Source organism: Solanum pennellii, chromosome 12 (assembly GCF_001406875.1).
Source record: "Solanum pennellii chromosome 12, SPENNV200".
In the NCBI taxonomy this organism is placed as follows: domain Eukaryota; kingdom Viridiplantae; phylum Streptophyta; class Magnoliopsida; order Solanales; family Solanaceae; genus Solanum; species Solanum pennellii.
The window spans coordinates 3040644-3063439 of NC_028648.1; the positions used below are offsets into that span (position 1 = coordinate 3040644).

The 22796-nt window shown below is 37.7% G+C and overlaps 5 protein-coding genes and 3 pseudogenes across 5 annotated transcripts; 1 reads left to right on the forward strand and 7 right to left on the reverse strand.

Moving 5' to 3' along the window:
* Positions 1-759: 759 nt before the first annotated feature.
* LOC107005371 (elongator complex protein 6) lies at positions 760-3966 on the forward strand. Its single transcript, XM_015203951.2, has 6 exons — positions 760-913; positions 1395-1647; positions 1949-2021; positions 2502-2710; positions 2842-2988; positions 3537-3966. The coding sequence occupies exons 2-6, from the start codon at positions 1435-1437 to the stop codon at positions 3657-3659; spliced, it is 765 nt and encodes a 254-aa protein (XP_015059437.1). The 5' UTR covers positions 760-913; positions 1395-1434; the 3' UTR covers positions 3660-3966.
* Positions 3967-4313: 347 nt separating this feature from the next.
* Positions 4314-9213, reverse strand: LOC107005926 (receptor-like protein 32). The gene is given in 6 exon segments (XM_027913548.1): positions 4314-4617; positions 4619-6694; positions 7011-7623; positions 7713-7916; positions 8015-8281; positions 8810-9213. Coding segments are annotated over 6 exon segments (3840 nt in total). The 5' UTR covers positions 9186-9213.
* On the reverse strand, positions 6838-8798 carry LOC107006716 (receptor-like protein 9DC3). Its single transcript, XM_027913562.1, has one exon. The coding sequence runs from the start codon at positions 7595-7597 to the stop codon at positions 6977-6979; it is 621 nt and encodes a 206-aa protein (XP_027769363.1). The 5' UTR covers positions 7598-8798; the 3' UTR covers positions 6838-6976.
* Positions 9214-9790: 577 nt separating the features above from the next.
* Positions 9791-11923, reverse strand: LOC114073859 (annotated as a pseudogene).
* Positions 11924-12200: 277 nt separating this feature from the next.
* Positions 12201-17313, reverse strand: LOC114075214 (annotated as a pseudogene).
* On the reverse strand, positions 12358-12987 carry LOC107006715 (receptor-like protein 9DC3). Its single transcript, XM_027913549.1, has one exon. It carries the CDS (start codon positions 12985-12987, stop codon positions 12358-12360), a length of 630 nt encoding a protein of 209 aa, XP_027769350.1.
* A 277-nt stretch (positions 17314-17590) lies between the features above and the next one.
* On the reverse strand, positions 17591-22703 carry LOC107005927 (annotated as a pseudogene).
* Positions 17748-18377, reverse strand: LOC114075208 (receptor-like protein 9DC3). The gene has a single exon (XM_027913550.1). The coding sequence runs from the start codon at positions 18375-18377 to the stop codon at positions 17748-17750; it is 630 nt and encodes a 209-aa protein (XP_027769351.1).
* Positions 22704-22796: the final 93 nt, after the last annotated feature.

Genomic DNA, 22796 nt, shown 5'->3' on the forward strand with positions numbered 1-22796 from the left:
GAATTGTAAATGTCGATGAAAAGTGAAGATTTAATACAAGCTTATCACCACACAATCAAACGTGGTTGATGAAGTTGAAGATACTCTGTGAAAATTTACAAACGGGGTCTGAAGAAATTAAAATATACAGAGATCACATTTCAACCTTGTGGGGTTGGTAAGGAGATTGTTTTCGGAAGACACACGACTTAGCTTGAGTATAACAAATCAAAATAATGAAAAAATGAGAACGGTAGTGGAAAAAAACAAAGGAACTAATAAGGGAGCAAGTAACAACTACAAAATAGTGCGATAACCTAAATACAATCAACAACAATTATGGTAGAATCAAAAAGCAAAACAACGCATAAATCCCTCGAAAATCAAGACAACACTCCATACATACTAACTTTAACCCTAATACATCATTTTCACAACCTCCTATCTAATGTCATGTCCTCGATAATCTAGAGTTGCGTTCGACCTCGTGCCGCTATATTCAGCCTCGCGCACCTCCTTAAATTACAAAGAATAATGAAGGGCTGACCCATCCTACGACCTTCTTAGGATTAGATTGGACCGATCATTTTAAGGCCCATTAAATTAGTGGACCGGCCTACCCCAACTTGTTAAACTCTAAAGGCCCATGTGGATAGAGATGGGTCGGGCAAATATCACCATCTCTAATTTTGACTCTTCACAATTTAATTAACTTTTAAAACTTCTTTGATTTTAAACAATTTGAAATAATTATTTACGAATCTTTCGGGACCATTTTCATGGCCCAACTACCTCATACCCGGCCCATTGCCCAAAAAACCCAAATGCTCTTCTCTTCCTTTTCCGATCAACAGAGAACTCCAACGCCGCGAACCAGACGCGTTCAAAGGAGAAGAGGTGAAGTCGTCTTCTCAACGCGTTCGAAGGAGAAGAGGTAATGTTTCTTCATTTTTAGAGTAATATGTTAGCATAGTTTGATTTTTTTTCCTGCTCGCCGAAATTGATTATCTCGTTGCTTATAGTCATGTTTTTGTTCTTAGTTTTGCAGCAGTTTAACTGTATATTTATTTAGCTATGGCTTTGCAGGAGCACTGAATTTATTTTTTTGTTATGTTTCCGAGTTTGAGTTAACTGCATCATTTGCTCTTCTCTATCTACGTTTCTTACTCGAAAATTGGCAAAGAGGCTGTTAGGTTTTGAGATTAGCTTCCGTTACTGTATAAACTAGTTGTTTGTTTATGATCTAATGCATATTAACATTCAGTAAATGTAATTATTAAGCATGCTGCGGCTGCCTGTTTGGATTCTCTGTTAAGGACTTTAGTCTTGTAATCTGTGTTTCGGTTTGATGGTTCTTTTGCTAGTGTTATGAAGTTCGCTTGAATAAATGTAGTTGTTTTTTTTGATATTGGCAGGGAAATATTTTACTAAAACTCCTTGGAGAGTTCTTTAGGCATGGATAATTCGCGTGCAAACCTGCTGGAGGAAGCGGTTGGCATTAGCAAAGGTGGGCGAGTTGTGGTGGTGGAGGATTGTGTTGAGACGAGTGGTACCTTCGTGCTCTATCATTTCCTTAAGCGCTCTCTCCACCCCGACTCTTCTGATGTTGTCATTTTCATTGCCTTTTCCCACCCTTTCTCTCACTACGAACGGATTCTCCGAAAGATGGTCAGCTCTCCCTCTCTTCATGGCCTGGTTGTTTATATTTATTTTACTTCCATGTTTCATTTTCAGCAACAGTTGTCTCTGTTACTTAAGTGAAAAAGTAAGCAAAGTTTGAACTTCTAATTGACTAGGACTGAGTTCAAATTTTTTTGACATCTAGCATCATCCTTTACTCAATAAGATAAATGTTCCCGAGTTTTCAGAAGTTCCAATTTTCTTCTTTGTGCCAGTCATTTTTAATGGAATATTTAGTCCTTCATACTTTTAAAGCCTCACAATCCCTTTTCTGTTATTTCCTAAACAGGGTTGCAACTTAACCGTGCATAGGAAGAATCACAGATTTGTATTTCTTGACATGCTTACATTGGAGTGCCCAGGTTAAGATATCAAGCATAAAGTTTTGTTAGCTATTTTCTTATAATGTTGATTTACCTGAGATTTAGGAACTTTTGGGAACCCATGCATCTCTATCGAATGAAGAGTCAAAAATCTGTTCTAAAATTTATCCAGAAGAGTTCCACTATAGAATGGAAATTTTACATGCATACTGCACTGCCTTTTTATTTTTAAACAATCCCTCCGTCCAATTTAAGTGTCATAGTTTGACTGAGCACAAAATTTATGAAATAAAGGAAGACTTTTGAATCTTGTGGTCCTTAAATTAAAGATGTATGTAGTCATTTAAATGTTGTGCTCTTAAACTTGCCATGTAATAATTGGAAAAGTTATTAAATATAGTATAAGACACTTAAATTGGGACAAAGGGAGTACTTTTTTATGTGAGTGATTTTTAATTCTACCGATCTGTCTTAGCATTACTTGACCTTCTTAGTTGTTTTCGCTCAATTCATAATTAGACAGAAATGGAAAGGAAACAAGACAAGATGGATTGCTTGCATTGTATGGGGAAATTGAGAAAGCAGTAGAGATATATTCTTCACTTGAAGGTAGTAGAACCATTACTATTATGATTGATGACATCTCCCTTATTGAAGTGGCGGCTAATGGTTCATCAAATCACGTGTTAGATTTTCTACACTACTGCTACACTCTGAAAGCAAAATATGTGAGCAATTTTATCCACTATTACTCTGCATCTAATTCAAACAATAGTTTCAGCTACGATCAATTGTTTCTTTTTGTAAGTAGAAAAAGGTCAATAGCATGGACTACAATCTTAATATTCTCTGTATCCAGGGCTGTTCCTTTGTTACTCTTAATCACGAGGATATCTATTCCAGTGCAAATATGTTGCCGTTAATCTTGCAACCGGAGTACTTCGCTGATGTTATAATTAAGGCAGAACCTTTGGCAACTGGTTTAGCAAGTGACGTGCATGGACAGGTATATTTTAATACTACCTTTTATCCTTTCCCCTATATGCGTTAGTCGTACTGATACTGTGTTACCTTCTCTCCTCGACAAAAGGAAGGAAAAATCGAGAAGGCTATCTCCTTTGTCTTTCAGCCTCAAACCTTTATTCATCTTTTTTCTAACTTTTGTTCGGTCTCTCTTTTTCCCTTTTATAATCCACAAACCTCATTTACCCAAAAAGAAACTTTTTTTAAAAAATCCAGTGATCACACTCTTAGCGAAGATGAGATGGGATTTGCTTGTGTTCTGTAAACTGATCGTCCTTTCCGAATAACCTGATTGGTCATTTGTGTGACCCTGATGGTCTGGTTATGAACTTCAATTGTTGAAGAGCTAAAAGAAAGTCGGGAATGTGTAATAACCTTCTCTCTTTTAACTAGAATTAGTGCAGTATCTGCGTCGGCTTTTAGCTGAAAACAGTTTTCTTGTGATTACTTGCAATCAAATGACTCGTTGGGATAACATGCACTTGATTTTTTAGTTCATCTTGTTAATTCGTTTCTCTTTTTTCCCTGCAGTTGACTGTTTTAAATAAAGGAAGTGTCTGTGACTTGGGAGGCTCAAGTTCTAAGGTTCGCAATTTTCACTTTAGAGTCAAGGAAAACATCGTAGACTATTTCTATCCAGGGACTCAGACGTGAATAGATTCCCTGTTCATTGAATTTGAACATCGGCCAGCATATTATAGACCAAAGGGTGCTGTGATTGACGCCCAAACAAAGATAACAAAGAGTGAGGAGCAAACGATATTCATCTTTGATCTCTGGCCTCCTGACATGGTAATCTTTACTTGAAAGGCATACAAACCGAATTTTACCTTCAGTTTTGCCCTTGTTGGCTCTTGTATGTTGTAGTCGACAGAATTTCTCCGAGTTTTATTGTTATGGAAATCCAGTTGCTTTCTGTTACCTTGGAATGCCTCTTTTCATACTTGAGCTGTTTTTTACATACTATGAAGTGCATCTTATCGTGGTGTACAATCAACGCGACTTTCAATTTTTTTCGAAGGTCAAACAATACACTGGATTTACATTGATTTGATTATAGCATGACAGCCTACAGTGATGTAGCCCCGAGTGGTTAATATTTTTATTGTGTTTTGGATTATGCAAGAAACCACTAATTATTGAACTTTCGTTTTTTTTTCGAGTTTCACACTCCAACTATCTGTTAGTTCTCTTTTTCCAACAACTAGATAACAACTCTTTATCAACTGCTCTTTACTCTAGATTAGTAGGAAAGGAACACATACAATTTCAGTTGCTGTCAAACATATACACACACCAAACAAAAAATCAAGTCCGTCTTCTTTGAGCTCTCTTCTTTGGCCTTCTTTTTTGGTGGGGAGTAATGCCTTCGAAAAATTCTACAAACCGTTTTGGCAACATGAGGTTCCACACAACAGTTCCAACAAGTCCAAAACTGTAGCCTATGACTACTGATTCCCACGTAAATCCACTAAAAAAATATGTCTCGTCCTCTTCTTCTCCCGCCAATGGTTGAGGAATGTGCGATGGATCACCCGTTCCACATTTCTTTGATAAAGGAGGACCACATAAATCAATGTTGCCACCATACGAGCGATTTTCAAATGTGTTGAACTGTGAACCTTGAGGAATGCGTCCAACTAGGTGATTTTTGAGAGAGGTTTAAGAATGCCAGAAAGGTTAGCCTTGTCAATTGTTGCGGAATCATTCCAGTGAGTTGATTCCAAGAGAGATCTAACGCTTCAAGCATATTCAATCCTCCTAGTTCCATTGGAATATCACCTCTGAGATTGTTATGTGATAAATTGAGTAGCCAAAGTGAGCTGAGATCCTTTAGTGTTTTCGGAATCACACCTTCAAAATGGTTGCTTGAGAGATCTATGGCTGTCATAATTGTAGTGATTCTTTCTAGCTCTATATCGTTTCCTTTGATCACCAACCTCACTGAATCATCGTACATAACAAAAAATGAGTCTGGTGTTTTCATATATTCAATCTTACCTTTGTCACTGTCATCTGTTTTGATCATTCCTTTGAAGTTTTGAAAAACTTCTGCAGGCAGTGAGCCACTGAACTCGTTATGAGAGAGATCTAAAATCCGCAACCTGGGAAACTCAAACCTCAGCCTAGTACTTATAGGTCCATGGAACTTGTTCGACTTTAATATAAGGACTTGCAGCTCTTGAAGAGTTCCTAGCCAAGCTGGAAATGTATCATTTATAGCGTTATTCCCAATATCAAGAACTTCTAAACCAACACAGTTGAGTAACGACACAGGGACATGTCCTTCGAAATGATTACCATTCAAGATAATGGTTGTCAATTGATTACCATCACCGTTCAGTATAGTGTTAGTCGATGAAGTGTGTTGACTACATAACGGTGGAAGACTCCCACTGAAATTGTTCCTTCTTAAGTCCAACACCGTTAGCTGAGTCATGTTACCCAAGCAACTTGGAATCGAGTTACTGAAGTAGTTGTGTGATAAATCCAAAAGGCTAATGATACTCATGTTACAAATAGATGAAGGTAGTGCACCCTCAAGGAAGTTAGATTTAAGATCAAGAGACACTAGACCATAGAAATGAGATAGATCTATGTGACCGTTGAGTGAATTATATGAAAGGTTTAGGTGAAACAAAGAGTCCCACCTCATTCCGCTAAACCAGTTAGGGATTTGACCACGAATCTTATTGTTAGAAAGATTTATGACCCGAAGTGTCTTTAGATTTCTTAGAAACTGTGGAAAATCCTTCAGTTCACAAGATGAAAACCGCAAAATTTCTAGTCTAGGAAAAGAGATTTCTGTTCCCCCATCAACGGTGATGTTGTTTGATGAAAGGTCAAGGTTTACAAGGTTTGTGAGATTCTGAAGTGATCGAAGAACAGGACTACTGAGTTGATTATAACTCAAATCTAAACGCCCTACTGCTCGATTCACTTTGATCTCATCGGATAGTCCATTGAATAGATTATGATGGAGCTCCAACATATATAAAGAAGGGAGGCTAAACACCCAAGATGGTATTGTTCCATTTAGTGAGTTGTGAGAAAAATCCAGGTCAACTAGCTTTAGAAGCATGCTGACATTGTTTGGTAACGGACCGGATAGGGAATTACTCGACAAGTCTAAGTTTTCAAGACGTGTCAATGTTAAAATCGAAGAGGGAAATGGACCGATGAAGCTGTTGTAAGAAAGATACAATGAAACTAGCTCTTGGAGGTTAGAGAAAACATTGGGAATTTTACCTCCAAGTGAGTTAAACGAAAGATCTAGACGTGTGAGATGTTTCAATTTTGGGATTGTTGAAGGAATATGGCCAGTGAAATGATTGGAACCAAAATCCAACTCTCTAATTTGTGTGATATTGCCAATGTAATCAGGAATGAGACCAGATAAGTTATTGTAAGCAAGGTTTAGCGTCTGAAGACGATGAAGATGGAAGAGGCTGCTGTTGGGATGAATAGTTCCGCTAAGATTTGCATTACTAAGGTCTAGGCCAATAACATAACCAGTTAACATGTCACAAGTGATCCAGTCCCAACTGCAGCAATCTGTACTCTCACTCCAAGACGATGTTTTTGGTAGAGAAGTGCTATAATGTCTAGAGTACTCTTCGGATATTTCAAAGTGTTGCTTGAACTGAAGCAAAGACGAGATAAATTGAGATAAATTGAGGAGGAATGATCTTTAACAGAAATAAATGCAGAAGCAAAAACTGTTGAGAAATCCAGCAGAAGTTCACAAAATCATTTAATAACACACACAGTTATATTGCTATCAAGCATATGAAAACAACAAAAAGAAAATTAAAAACAGAAAACTTCACTCTTGCAATCTTCTAATTACTCAGTACAGTTGGAAAATAAAATGAAACAGAGATAAAAACATTAATGCTACATACAATTATATGGCTATATATCAAGCAAGCATATACAAACAAATAAAAGGAAATGCTTTCAATCTTCCATTAAGTTCGTCGTCTCTGAGCTCTCTTCTTTGACCTCCTCCTTTTGGGAGGCATGAGTGCATCAAAAAATTCCACAAACCATTTTGGCTTACGATATTTAAACATGAGACTCCACATGATAGTTCCAACAACGAGTCCAAAATTGTAGCCTATGACTACAGATTCCCACGTAAATCCACTAAAAAAATAGGACTCTTCTTCTTCTTCCTCCAATGGTTGAGGAACATGCGATGAATCACTTGTTCCACATTGCTTTGATAAAGGAGGACCACATAAATCAAGGTTGCCACCATATGAGTCATTTTCAAATGTGCTGAATTGTGAACCTTGAGGAATGCGTCCAACGAAATGATTTTGAGAGAGGTTTAAGAACTCCAGAAAGTTCATTGCTGTCAATTCCTGTGGAATCTTTCCAGTGAGCCGATTCCAAGAGAGATCTAACGCTTCAAGTGTATTCAATTTCCCCAATTCCATTGGAAGAGAACCTTTGAGACTGTTATGGGATAAATTGAGTAGCCTAAGTGAGCTGAGATCCTTTAGTGATTTTGGAATTTCACCTTCAAAATGGTTGCATGAGAGATCTATGGCTGTATCAATTGTGCTGATTCTTTCTAGATCCATATCGTTTCCTTTGATCACCAACCTCACTGAATCCTCGTCCACTTCATTATTGCTGATTAGCTCGAACTCAGGTGGTAGGACTATCTTATGTCTAATGAAAATTCCATATATCTACTGTCACTTTTGTCTGTGCCATTTTTCATCATTGCCTTGAAGTTTCTAAAAAAATCTGCAGGCAGTGAGCCATTGAATGCATTATGAGAGAGATCAAAAATTCGCAACTGGGGAAATCCAAACTTCTCTCTAGCACTTATAGGTCCATGGAACTTGTTCGACTTTAATATAAGGACTTGTAGCTCTTCAAGAGTTCCAAGCCAAGCTGGAAATGTGTCATTTATAGAGTTTTCCCCAAATCAAGAACTTTTAAACCAGCACAGTTGTGTAATGACGCAGGCACAGATCCTTCAAATTGATTACCATTCAAGACAATGGTCGTCAATGAAGTGCTTTGAGTACATAACAGTGGAAGACTCCCACTGAAATTGTTACTTCTCAAATCCAACACCGTTAGCTTAGCCATGCTTCCCAAGCAATTTGGAATCGAGTTACTGAAGTTGTTGCGTGATAAATTCAGTATTCTGAGGCTCCTTCGGTTACATATGGATGAAGGTAGTGGACCCTGAAGGAAGTTAAATTTAAGATCAAGAGACTCCAGACTATCATAATGAAATTGTTCTAGATGGCCTGTCAAAAGATTACGTGAAAGGTTTAGTTGTTCCAAAGAGGTCCACCTCATGCCTGTAAACCAGTTAGGGATTTGACCACGAATCAAAGATCTAAACGTGAAAGATTCTTTACATTTCTCAAGAAATGTGGAAAATCCTTCAGTTCACAAGATGATAAGAACAAAGCTGATAGTCTAGGAAAGGTGATATTTGTTCTCACATCGTCGGTGATCATATTTGATGAGAAGTCAAGGAAGGCTAGGCTAGTGAGATTCACAAGTGATCGAGGAAAAGGACCATTGAGTTGATTATGATTAAAATATATAGTCTCTAATGTTGGGTTTGTTTTGATCTCACCTTCCACTCTATTGAATTGATTATGATGGAGCTTCAAATCATGTAAGGAAGGGAGGCTAAACACCCAAGAGTGTATTGTGCCATTCAGTGAGTTGTGAGACAAATCTAAGTATCGAAGACTTGTCAAGTTTAAAACTGAAGAGGGAAATGGACGGTGAAGTTGTTATTAGAAAGATCCAAGGAAACTAGCTTATGTAATTGTAAGAAAGGTTCAGTGTGTGGAGATGATGAAGTTGGAAGAGGCTGCTATTGGGATGAATACTTCCAGGAAGCAGACTACAACTAAGGTCTAACCCGATAACATGACCGTTTAATAAGTCACAAGTGACTCCATCCCAACTGCAGCAATCCCTACTTTCATTCCAAGACTTTGTTTTTGGGTAATCATAATGCCGGGATTCATCATCCCAACAACTAAAGTAGTCAGAAATTTGAAAGGATTGTTTGAACTGAAACAATGCATAAGCTTCTGTGGGAGAGCAAAGATGATGAACAGAGGATGAAGAAAAGCTTCGACCTAGAAAGACTAAACAGACAAGTGAATAAAAGAAAAAGAGACCCTCCATCTTAATTTCTTTTATGTATTATCAAGCAATTAACAGAATGTTGTTACAAAATCAATCATCATAATCCATCCACATTTATATATTAGTTAGTTAGTTCCATCAATATTAATGTTGAAGATTGCACCATGTGTAACACACTAAAAAGAAATTTTTCTGGGTATCTTGTGCCGTTTTCCATCTTGTTCTCCATGAAACTTCTCAAATGATAAAGAAGAAGATTCCAATCCAAACACTGATCATTCAATAAAGTAGAAATGTGAACTTGAGACAAATATCTCCTACATGAATTTTTCCTATCCACATACAAAGAAGGCCAAATTTTCCTATCCACATATAAAGACAGAACCATGTGTAACACATAACAAAAAATGGCACCATCTTATAGTAAGGATACTAACTTCCATTCCGGAAAACAAAGAAAACCAATTTAAAAGTGTTTGGACAATCAGAGTCGGGTAAGGGTTCAACTATTGACTTGGGCCTGCCATCCCAAATCTTGCTGCCTATGCAAATTTTCAGCCCAATCCCTAAGTAAAATGACCAAGCCTTAGCCTTACGTAAGTTGGAAGCACAATTATAAGAAGTAGGAATAAGATGTCTTACAAAAGATCATAAATATGGATCTCAACAGAACCTCCATAGTTGTCTTGAATATCCCGTTGGCGGAACTCTCAACAGAATTGAAGCAAGATCTAGTACTCTTACTAGCTTGAAAGGCAACTCCGGCATGAAGTATTGGAATCTAAGAAACATGGTGATAATAGAATGAGCCTCACGGTTATGACACCTAGTCAGTTCTTCCTTATTATGGATACTGATCTGACCTCGACTCTTAGAGGGACACTGCATGGATTTGATCAATCTTTCCTCTGATAACATTCACAAAATTCATGTTTTGAGCTTCCCTCAAGCAGAGTTCACGGATCACATCATGCATTCCACAACTCTTGATTTTTCCATCAAATCTCGAATGATTGATGTAAATTAAACTTCTATCTATAAGATCTTTCAAGCATTTTTCTGCCACTTCTTCTACACTTTCCATTTCATCTAACTTCAAAAATCCTTCCGTTGCCAATAATTCCATCTAGGAAGATTGCAAAATATAGAAAGCATGATTTTAGGTGATGAGGCAAGTAATGGTAACTCAAAGCCAACACTCTCATGCATTGGGCTTCAAGATCTGCACTTACCACTGAACTTACATTCTCGGCAACAATTTGCCACTTGTTCAATGCTTTGCCTATTTTGGAGAGAAGTCCCCCAATCAGAACAATTGCTAGAGGCAATCCTCCGCATTTCAATACAATTTGCTTCCCGAGATGTTCAAATTCAGGGGGAAAAGAGTCTTTCGCAAAGACTTTTTCATACAATAAACTCCAACCTTCGTCAAAATTCATGAGGCGCATGCGAGAAGGAGACTTACCTGAGCTAGCGTATTCAGCCACTTCCACATTCCGAGTAGTCAGGAGTATTCGGCTTCCATTATTACAGTCTGGGAAACATAGTTTTATATCATCCCAAGCTTCTTTAGTCCATATGTCATCAATAACTACCAAGTATCTTCTGCCTTTCAGTTGCTTTTGCAATCGATCTGCTAGTTGATCATTAGGTTCGGAACTTGTAGAAGAAAGAAGTCCTAGGAATACATTTCTCGCGCAATATTCTTGTGAAACAGTAACTTTTGCACGAATATCAAATCTAGACGTTATGCATGGATCACTGTAGCCAAAGTTGTCTTCCCGATTCCCCCCATCCCTACGATTGAGACAACTTCTAGTTCCTTTTCTCCGCTAGCAAGTTGATCAAGAATCAGCTCGAATTCAGTTTCACGGCCAACCATTATATTTTCAGGCTGCTCTTCAGCATGCTCAGGTAAACTGGCAGGAGAGTAAGTTTGTGCTATTAGACCTTTCATGTTGTTGCACCTGTCCCGTGTTACCGTCCACTGTTTCACAGTAGAGTCAATGCATTCTAGTGCTTGTTCGAAGCAGAAAAATAGCTCCCACATAGATCTGCTTCTTTCCTCCATATTTTGTGCTAAAAGAATGTTTCTTGATGCTAAGTCAACCATATCTTCTGTTGTGTATGCTAGCTCTGTGATTTCAGCTTCCAACCTTGTTAATGCCTCAAGATCATCTGTTATGTTGTACGGTTTCTCCATAATAGCTCTCAAAGATTCAATCTTTTCATAAAACGGTTGCAATTGATCACATCCAGTAAGTTCCATTGATTGGTGTAGGGTTCTCATAAGACAAGTAATAGCAGCATAAGGCATATCTCTTAATTTCTGTGATCAAAATAGGGAATTTTGCACAGAGAAGAAGGCAGAATAGCTAACACTTCTAGGATGGCCACTGTTAAAGAATGACAAAAGTCCCATATCAGTGGTTAATGAGATGAGTGGACTCCTTATAAGGTTTGAGCTAGCTTTTGGGGTGTGAGTTAGGCCTAAGACCTAATTTCAACATCATATCAGAGCAGGACCCGTCTCACCACGATTGAAGGATGAAGAAAAACTTAGACTTAGAAATACACAACAGAAATGTGAATTAATGAAAAAGAGAGGCCACATTTTGAGCATATAACAGAATGTTCTGTTCTTATATATTCTAAGTCAACTTTGTCCAACTCTCCATCAACATCTCGTTACGCCTTTAAAGAAAAGAGAATTTACTACGTTCAATTGTCCAGACTAAAGCTACTGGGTTCGGATGAACTCATAGCTCTTCACTAGATCCGCCCCTGCACTGTTATGTTCAAGTTTATAATCAATGTAATTTGTTGTACAAACATAATAATAGCATCTGAGAAAATATACTGAATGTTTGTTAAAAGAGTGAAGAAAACTTAATTAGTTGAAAGCAAATTATAAGATCAAAGCAATGATCTTTAATAACAGAAATAAATGCAGAAGCAAAAACTGTTGAGAAATCCAGCAGAAGTTCACAAAATCATTTAATAACACATACAATTATATTGCTATCAAGCATATGAAAACAACAAAAAAGAAAATTAAAAACAGAAAACTTCACTCTTGCAATCTTCTAATTACTCAGTACAGTTGGAAATAAAATGAAACAGAGATAAAAAACATTAATGCTACATACAATTATATTGCTATATATCAAGCATATACAAACAAATAAAAGGAAATGCTTTCAATCTTCCATTAAGTTCGTCGTCTCTGAGCTCTCTTCTTTGACCTTCTTCTTTTGGGAGGCATGAGTGCATCAAAAAATTCCACAAACCATTTTGGCTTACGATATTTAAACATGAGACTCCACATGATAGTTCCAACAACGAGTCCAAAATTGTAGCCTATGACTACTGATTCCCTCGTAAATCCACTAAAAAAATACGACTCATTTTCTTCTTCTTCTTCTTTCTCCAGTGGTTGAGGAACATGCGATGAATCACTTGTTCCACATTGCTTTGATAAAGGAGGACCACATAAATCAAGGTTGCCACCATATGAGTCATTTTCAAATGTGCTGAATTGTGAACCTTGAGGAATGCGTCCAACGAAATGATTTTGAGAGAGGTTTAAGAACTCCAGAAAGTTCATTGCTGTCAATTCCTGTGGAATCTTTCCAGTGAGCCGATTCCAAGAGAGATCTAACGCTTCAAGTGTATTCAATTTCCCCAATTCCATTGGAAGAGAACCTTTGAGACTGTTATGGGATAAATTGAGTAGCCTAAGTGAGCTGAGATCCTTTAGTGATTTTGGAATTTCACCTTCAAAATGGTTGCATGAGAGATCTATGGCTGTATCAATTGTGCTGATTCTTTCTAGATCCATATCGTTTCCTTTGATCACCAACCTCACTGAATCCTCGTCCACTTCATTATTGCTGATTAGCTCGAACTCAGGTGGTAGGACTATCTTATGTCTAATGAAAATTCCATATATCTACTGTCACTTTTGTCTGTGCCATTTTTCATCATTGCCTTGAAGTTTCTAAAAAAATCTGCAGGCAGTGAGCCATTGAATGCATTATGAGAGAGATCAAAAATTCGCAACTGGGGAAATCCAAACTTCTCTCTAGCACTTATAGGTCCATGGAACTTGTTCGACTTTAATATAAGGACTTGTAGCTCTTCAAGAGTTCCAAGCCAAGCTGGAAATGTGTCATTTATAGAGTTTTCCCCAAATCAAGAACTTTTAAACCAGCACAGTTGTGTAATGACGCAGGCACAGATCCTTCAAATTGATTACCATTCAAGACAATGGTCGTCAATGAAGTGCTTTGAGTACATAACAGTGGAAGACTCCCACTGAAATTGTTACTTCTCAAATCCAACACCGTTAGCTTAGCCATGCTTCCCAAGCAATTTGGAATCGAGTTACTGAAGTTGTTGCGTGATAAATTCAGTATTCTGAGGCTCCTTCGGTTACATATGGATGAAGGTAGTGGACCCTGAAGGAAGTTAAATTTAAGATCAAGAGACTCCAGACTATCATAATGAAATTGTTCTAGATGGCCTGTCAAAAGATTACGTGAAAGGTTTAGTTGTTCCAAAGAGGTCCACCTCATGCCTGTAAACCAGTTAGGGATTTGACCACGAATCAAAGATCTAAACGTGAAAGATTCTTTACATTTCTCAAGAAATGTGGAAAATCCTTCAGTTCACAAGATGATAAGAACAAAGCTGATAGTCTAGGAAAGGTGATATTTGTTCTCACATCGTCGGTGATCATATTTGATGAGAAGTCAAGGAAGGCTAGGCTAGTGAGATTCACAAGTGATCGAGGAAAAGGACCATTGAGTTGATTATGATTAAAATATATAGTCTCTAATGTTGGGTTTGTTTTGATCTCACCTTCCACTCTATTGAATTGATTATGATGGAGCTTCAAATCATGTAAGGAAGGGAGGCTAAACACCCAAGAGTGTATTGTGCCATTCAGTGAGTTGTGAGACAAATCTAAGTATCGAAGACTTGTCAAGTTTAAAACTGAAGAGGGAAATGGACGGTGAAGTTGTTATTAGAAAGATCCAAGGAAACTAGCTTATGTAATTGTAAGAAAGGTTCAGTGTGTGGAGATGATGAAGTTGGAAGAGGCTGCTATTGGGATGAATACTTCCAGGAAGCAGACTACAACTAAGGTCTAACCCGATAACATGACCGTTTAATAAGTCACAAGTGACTCCATCCCAACTGCAGCAATCCCTACTTTCATTCCAAGACTTTGTTTTTGGGTAATCATAATGCCGGGATTCATCATCCCAACAACTAAAGTAGTCAGAAATTTGAAAGGATTGTTTGAACTGAAACAATGCATAAGCTTCTGTGGGAGAGCAAAGATGATGAACAGAGGATGAAGAAAAGCTTCGACCTAGAAAGACTAAACAGACAAGTGAATAAAAGAAAAAGAGACCCTCCATCTTAATTTCTTTTATGTATTATCAAGCAATTAACAGAATGTTGTTACAAAATCAATCATCATAATCCATCCACATTTATATATTAGTTAGTTAGTTCCATCAATATTAATGTTGAAGATTGCACCATGTGTAACACACTAAAAAGAAATTTTTCTGGGTATCTTGTGCCGTTTTCCATCTTGTTCTCCATGAAACTTCTCAAATGATAAAGAAGAAGATTCCAATCCAAACACTGATCATTCAATAAAGTAGAAATGTGAACTTGAGACAAATATCTCCTACATGAATTTTTCCTATCCACATACAAAGAAGGCCAAATTTTCCTATCCACATATAAAGACAGAACCATGTGTAACACATAACAAAAAATGGCACCATCTTATAGTAAGGATACTAACTTCCATTCCGGAAAACAAAGAAAACCAATTTAAAAGTGTTTGGACAATCAGAGTCGGGTAAGGGTTCAACTATTGACTTGGGCCTGCCATCCCAAATCTTGCTGCCTATGCAAATTTTCAGCCCAATCCCTAAGTAAAATGACCAAGCCTTAGCCTTACGTAAGTTGGAAGCACAATTATAAGAAGTAGGAATAAGATGTCTTACAAAAGATCATAAATATGGATCTCAACAGAACCTCCATAGTTGTCTTGAATATCCCGTTGGCGGAACTCTCAACAGAATTGAAGCAAGATCTAGTACTCTTACTAGCTTGAAAGGCAACTCCGGCATGAAGTATTGGAATCTAAGAAACATGGTGATAATAGAATGAGCCTCACGGTTATGACACCTAGTCAGTTCTTCCTTATTATGGATACTGATCTGACCTCGACTCTTAGAGGGACACTGCATGGATTTGATCAATCTTTCCTCTGATAACATTCACAAAATTCATGTTTTGAGCTTCCCTCAAGCAGAGTTCACGGATCACATCATGCATTCCACAACTCTTGATTTTTCCATCAAATCTCGAATGATTGATGTAAATTAAACTTCTATCTATAAGATCTTTCAAGCATTTTTCTGCCACTTCTTCTACACTTTCCATTTCATCTAACTTCAAAAATCCTTCCGTTGCCAATAATTCCATCTAGGAAGATTGCAAAATATAGAAAGCATGATTTTAGGTGATGAGGCAAGTAATGGTAACTCAAAGCCAACACTCTCATGCATTGGGCTTCAAGATCTGCACTTACCACTGAACTTACATTCTCGGCAACAATTTGCCACTTGTTCAATGCTTTGCCTATTTTGGAGAGAAGTCCCCCAATCAGAACAATTGCTAGAGGCAATCCTCCGCATTTCAATACAATTTGCTTCCCGAGATGTTCAAATTCAGGGGGAAAAGAGTCTTTCGCAAAGACTTTTTCATACAATAAACTCCAACCTTCGTCAAAATTCATGAGGCGCATGCGAGAAGGAGACTTACCTGAGCTAGCGTATTCAGCCACTTCCACATTCCGAGTAGTCAGGAGTATTCGGCTTCCATTATTACAGTCTGGGAAACATAGTTTTATATCATCCCAAGCTTCTTTAGTCCATATGTCATCAATAACTACCAAGTATCTTCTGCCTTTCAGTTGCTTTTGCAATCGATCTGCTAGTTGATCATTAGGTTCGGAACTTGTAGAAGAAAGAAGTCCTAGGAATACATTTCTCGCGCAATATTCTTGTGAAACAGTAACTTTTGCACGAATATCAAATCTAGACGTTATGCATGGATCACTGTAGCCAAAGTTGTCTTCCCGATTCCCCCCATCCCTACGATTGAGACAACTTCTAGTTCCTTTTCTCCGCTAGCAAGTTGATCAAGAATCAGCTCGAATTCAGTTTCACGGCCAACCATTATATTTTCAGGCTGCTCTTCAGCATGCTCAGGTAAACTGGCAGGAGAGTAAGTTTGTGCTATTAGACCTTTCATGTTGTTGCACCTGTCCCGTGTTACCGTCCACTGTTTCACAGTAGAGTCAATGCATTCTAGTGCTTGTTCGAAGCAGAAAAATAGCTCCCACATAGATCTGCTTCTTTCCTCCATATTTTGTGCTAAAAGAATGTTTCTTGATGCTAAGTCAACCATATCTTCTGTTGTGTATGCTAGCTCTGTGATTTCAGCTTCCAACCTTGTTAATGCCTCAAGATCATCTGTTATGTTGTACGGTTTCTCCATAATAGCTCTCAAAGATTCAATCTTTTCATAAAACGGTTGCAATTGATCACATCCAGTAAGTTCCATTGATTGGTGTAGGGTTCTCATAAGACAAGTAATAGCAGCATAAGGCATATCTCTTAATTTCTGTGATCAAAATAGGGAATTTTGCACAGAGAAGAAGGCAGAATAGCTAACACTTCTAGGATGGCCACTGTTAAAGAATGACAAAAGTCCCATATCAGTGGTTAATGAGATGAGTGGACTCCTTATAAGGTTTGAGCTAGCTTTTGGGGTGTGAGTTAGGCCTAAGACCTAATTTCAACATCATATCAGAGCAGGACCCGTCTCACCACGATTGAAGGATGAAGAAAAACTTAGACTTAGAAATACACAACAGAAATGTGAATTAATGAAAAAGAGAGGCCACATTTTGAGCATATAACAGAATGTTCTGTTCTTATATATTCTAAGTCAACTTTGTCCAACTCTCCATCAACATCTCGTTACGCCTTTAAAGAAAAGAGAATTTACTACGTTCAATTGTCCAGACTAAAGCTACTGGGTTCGGATGAACTCATAGCTCTTCACTAGATCCGCCCCTGCACTGTTATGTTCAAGTTTATAATCAATGTAATTTGTTGTACAAACATAATAATAGCATCTGAGAAAATATACTGAATGTTTGTTAAAAGAGTGAAGAAAACTTAATTAGTTGAAAGCAAATTATAAGATCAAAGCAATGATCTTTAATAACAGAAATAAATGCAGAAGCAAAAACTGTTGAGAAATCCAGCAGAAGTTCACAAAATCATTTAATAACACATACAATTATATTGCTATCAAGCATATGAAAACAACAAAAAAGAAAATTAAAAACAGAAAACTTCACTCTTGCAATCTTCTAATTACTCAGTACAGTTGGAAATAAAATGAAACAGAGATAAAAAACATTAATGCTACATACAATTATATTGCTATATATCAAGCATATACAAACAAATAAAAGGAAATGCTTTCAATCTTCCATTAAGTTCGTCGTCTCTGAGCTCTCTTCTTTGACCTTCTTCTTTTGGGAGGCATGAGTGCATCAAAAAATTCCACAAACCATTTTGGCTTACGATATTTAAACATGAGACTCCACATGATAGTTCCAACAACGAGTCCAAAATTGTAGCCTATGACTACTGATTCCCTCGTAAATCCACTAAAAAAATACGACTCATTTTCTTCTTCTTCTTCTTTCTCCAGTGGTTGAGGAACATGCGATGAATCACTTGTTCCACATTGCTTTGATAAAGGAGGACCACATAAATCAAGGTTGCCACCATATGAGTCATTTTCAAATGTGCTGAATTGTGAACCTTGAGGAATGCGTCCAACGAAATGATTTTGAGAGAGGTTTAAGAACTCCAGAAAGTTCATTGCTGTCAATTCCTGTGGAATCTTTCCAGTGAGCCGATTCCAAGAGAGATCTAACGCTTCAAGTGTATTCAATTTCCCCAATTCCATTGGAAGAGAACCTTTGAGACTGTTATGGGATAAATTGAGTAGCCTAAGTGAGCTGAGATCCTTTAGTGATTTTGGAATTTCACCTTCAAAATGGTTGCATGAGAGATCTATGGCTGTATCAATTGTGCTGATTCTTTCTAGATCCATATCGTTTCCTTTGATCACCAACCTCACTGAATCCTCGTCCACTTCATTATTGCTGATTAGCTCGAACTCAGGTGGTAGGACTATCTTATGTCTAATGAAAATTCCATATATCTACTGTCACTTTTGTCTGTGCCATTTTTCATCATTGCCTTGAAGTTTCTAAAAAAATCTGCAGGCAGTGAGCCATTGAATGCATTATGAGAGAGATCAAAAATTCGCAACTGGGGAAATCCAAACTTCTCTCTAGCACTTATAGGTCCATGGAACTTGTTCGACTTTAATATAAGGACTTGTAGCTCTTCAAGAGTTCCAAGCCAAGCTGGAAATGTGTCATTTATAGAGTTTTCCCCAAATCAAGAACTTTTAAACCAGCACAGTTGTGTAATGACGCAGGCACAGATCCTTCAAATTGATTACCATTCAAGACAATGGTCGTCAATGAAGTGCTTTGAGTACATAACAGTGGAAGACTCCCACTGAAATTGTTACTTCTCAAATCCAACACCGTTAGCTTAGCCATGCTTCCCAAGCAATTTGGAATCGAGTTACTGAAGTTGTTGCGTGATAAATTCAGTATTCTGAGGCTCCTTCGGTTACATATGGATGAAGGTAGTGGACCCTGAAGGAAGTTAAATTTAAGATCAAGAGACTCCAGACTATCATAATGAAATTGTTCTAGATGGCCTGTCAAAAGATTACGTGAAAGGTTTAGTTGTTCCAAAGAGGTCCACCTCATGCCTGTAAACCAGTTAGGGATTTGACCACGAATCAAAGATCTAAACGTGAAAGATTCTTTACATTTCTCAAGAAATGTGGAAAATCCTTCAGTTCACAAGATGATAAGAACAAAGCTGATAGTCTAGGAAAGGTGATATTTGTTCTCACATCGTCGGTGATCATATTTGATGAGAAGTCAAGGAAGGCTAGGCTAGTGAGATTCACAAGTGATCGAGGAAAAGGACCATTGAGTTGATTATGATTAAAATATATAGTCTCTAATGTTGGGTTTGTTTTGATCTCACCTTCCACTCTATTGAATTGATTATGATGGAGCTTCAAATCATGTAAGGAAGGGAGGCTAAACACCCAAGAGTGTATTGTGCCATTCAGTGAGTTGTGAGACAAATCTAAGTATCGAAGACTTGTCAAGTTTAAAACTGAAGAGGGAAATGGACGGTGAAGTTGTTATTAGAAAGATCCAAGGAAACTAGCTTATGTAATTGTAAGAAAGGTTCAGTGTGTGGAGATGATGAAGTTGGAAGAGGCTGCTATTGGGATGAATACTTCCAGGAAGCAGACTACAACTAAGGTCTAACCCGATAACATGACCGTTTAATAAGTCACAAGTGACTCCATCCCAACTGCAGCAATCCCTACTTTCATTCCAAGACTTTGTTTTTGGGTAATCATAATGCCGGGATTCATCATCCCAACAACTAAAGTAGTCAGAAATTTGAAAGGATTGTTTGAACTGAAACAATGCATAAGCTTCTGTGGGAGAGCAAAGATGATGAACAGAGGATGAAGAAAAGCTTCGACCTAGAAAGACTAAACAGACAAGTGAATAAAAGAAAAAGAGACCCTCCATCTTAATTTCTTTTATGTATTATCAAGCAATTAACAGAATGTTGTTACAAAATCAATCATCATAATCCATCCACATTTATATATTAGTTAGTTAGTTCCATCAATATTAATGTTGAAGATTGCACCATGTGTAACACACTAAAAAGAAATTTTTCTGGGTATCTTGTGCCGTTTTCCATCTTGTTCTCCATGAAACTTCTCAAATGATAAAGAAGAAGATTCCAATCCAAACACTGATCATTCAATAAAGTAGAAATGTGAACTTGAGACAAATATCTCCTACATGAATTTTTCCTATCCACATACAAAGAAGGCCAAATTTTCCTATCCACATATAAAGACAGAACCATGTGTAACACATAACAAAAAATGGCACCATCTTATAGTAAGGATACTAACTTCCATTCCGGAAAACAAAGAAAACCAATTTAAAAGTGTTTGGACAATCAGAGTCGGGTAAGGGTTCAACTATTGACTTGGGCCTGCCATCCCAAATCTTGCTGCCTATGCAAATTTTCAGCCCAATCCCTAAGTAAAATGACCAAGCCTTAGCCTTACGTAAGTTGGAAGCACAATTATAAGAAGTAGGAATAAGATGTCTTACAAAAGATCATAAATATGGATCTCAACAGAACCTCCATAGTTGTCTTGAATATCCCGTTGGCGGAACTCTCAACAGAATTGAAGCAAGATCTAGTACTCTTACTAGCTTGAAAGGCAACTCCGGCATGAAGTATTGGAATCTAAGAAACATGGTGATAATAGAATGAGCCTCACGGTTATGACACCTAGTCAGTTCTTCCTTATTATGGATACTGATCTGACCTCGACTCTTAGAGGGACACTGCATGGATTTGATCAATCTTTCCTCTGATAACATTCACAAAATTCATGTTTTGAGCTTCCCTCAAGCAGAGTTCACGGATCACATCATGCATTCCACAACTCTTGATTTTTCCATCAAATCTCGAATGATTGATGTAAATTAAACTTCTATCTATAAGATCTTTCAAGCATTTTTCTGCCACTTCTTCTACACTTTCCATTTCATCTAACTTCAAAAATCCTTCCGTTGCCAATAATTCCATCTAGGAAGATTGCAAAATATAGAAAGCATGATTTTAGGTGATGAGGCAAGTAATGGTAACTCAAAGCCAACACTCTCATGCATTGGGCTTCAAGATCTGCACTTACCACTGAACTTACATTCTCGGCAACAATTTGCCACTTGTTCAATGCTTTGCCTATTTTGGAGAGAAGTCCCCCAATCAGAACAATTGCTAGAGGCAATCCTCCGCATTTCAATACAATTTGCTTCCCGAGATGTTCAAATTCAGGGGGAAAAGAGTCTTTCGCAAAGACTTTTTCATACAATAAACTCCAACCTTCGTCAAAATTCATGAGGCGCATGCGAGAAGGAGACTTACCTGAGCTAGCGTATTCAGCCACTTCCACATTCCGAGTAGTCAGGAGTATTCGGCTTCCATTATTACAGTCTGGGAAACATAGTTTTATATCATCCCAAGCTTCTTTAGTCCATATGTCATCAATAACTACCAAGTATCTTCTGCCTTTCAGTTGCTTTTGCAATCGATCTGCTAGTTGATCATTAGGTTCGGAACTTGTAGAAGAAAGAAGTCCTAGGAATACATTTCTCGCGCAATATTCTTGTGAAACAGTAACTTTTGCACGAATATCAAATCTAGACGTTATGCATGGATCACTGTAGCCAAAGTTGTCTTCCCGATTCCCCCCATCCCTACGATTGAGACAACTTCTAGTTCCTTTTCTCCGCTAGCAAGTTGATCAAGAATCAGCTCGAATTCAGTTTCACGGCCAACCATTATATTTTCAGGCTGCTCTTCAGCATGCTCAGGTAAACTGGCAGGAGAGTAAGTTTGTGCTATTAGACCTTTCATGTTGTTGCACCTGTCCCGTGTTACCGTCCACTGTTTCACAGTAGAGTCAATGCATTCTAGTGCTTGTTCGAAGCAGAAAAATAGCTCCCACATAGATCTGCTTCTTTCCTCCATATTTTGTGCTAAAAGAATGTTTCTTGATGCTAAGTCAACCATATCTTCTGTTGTGTATGCTAGCTCTGTGATTTCAGCTTCCAACCTTGTTAATGCCTCAAGATCATCTGTTATGTTGTACGGTTTCTCCATAATAGCTCTCAAAGATTCAATCTTTTCATAAAACGGTTGCAATTGATCACATCCAGTAAGTTCCATTGATTGGTGTAGGGTTCTCATAAGACAAGTAATAGCAGCATAAGGCATATCTCTTAATTTCTGTGATCAAAATAGGGAATTTTGCACAGAGAAGAAGGCAGAATAGCTAACACTTCTAGGATGGCCACTGTTAAAGAATGACAAAAGTCCCATATCAGTGGTTAATGAGATGAGTGGACTCCTTATAAGGTTTGAGCTAGCTTTTGGGGTGTGAGTTAGGCCTAAGACCTAATTTCAACATCATATCAGAGCAGGACCCGTCTCACCACGATTGAAGGATGAAGAAAAACTTAGACTTAGAAATACACAACAGAAATGTGAATTAATGAAAAAGAGAGGCCACATTTTGAGCATATAACAGAATGTTCTGTTCTTATATATTCTAAGTCAACTTTGTCCAACTCTCCATCAACATCTCGTTACGCCTTTAAAGAAAAGAGAATTTACTACGTTCAATTGTCCAGACTAAAGCTACTGGGTTCGGATGAACTCATAGCTCTTCACTAGATCCGCCCCTGCACTGTTATGTTCAAGTTTATAATCAATGTAATTTGTTGTACAAACATAATAATAGCATCTGAGAAAATATACTGAATGTTTG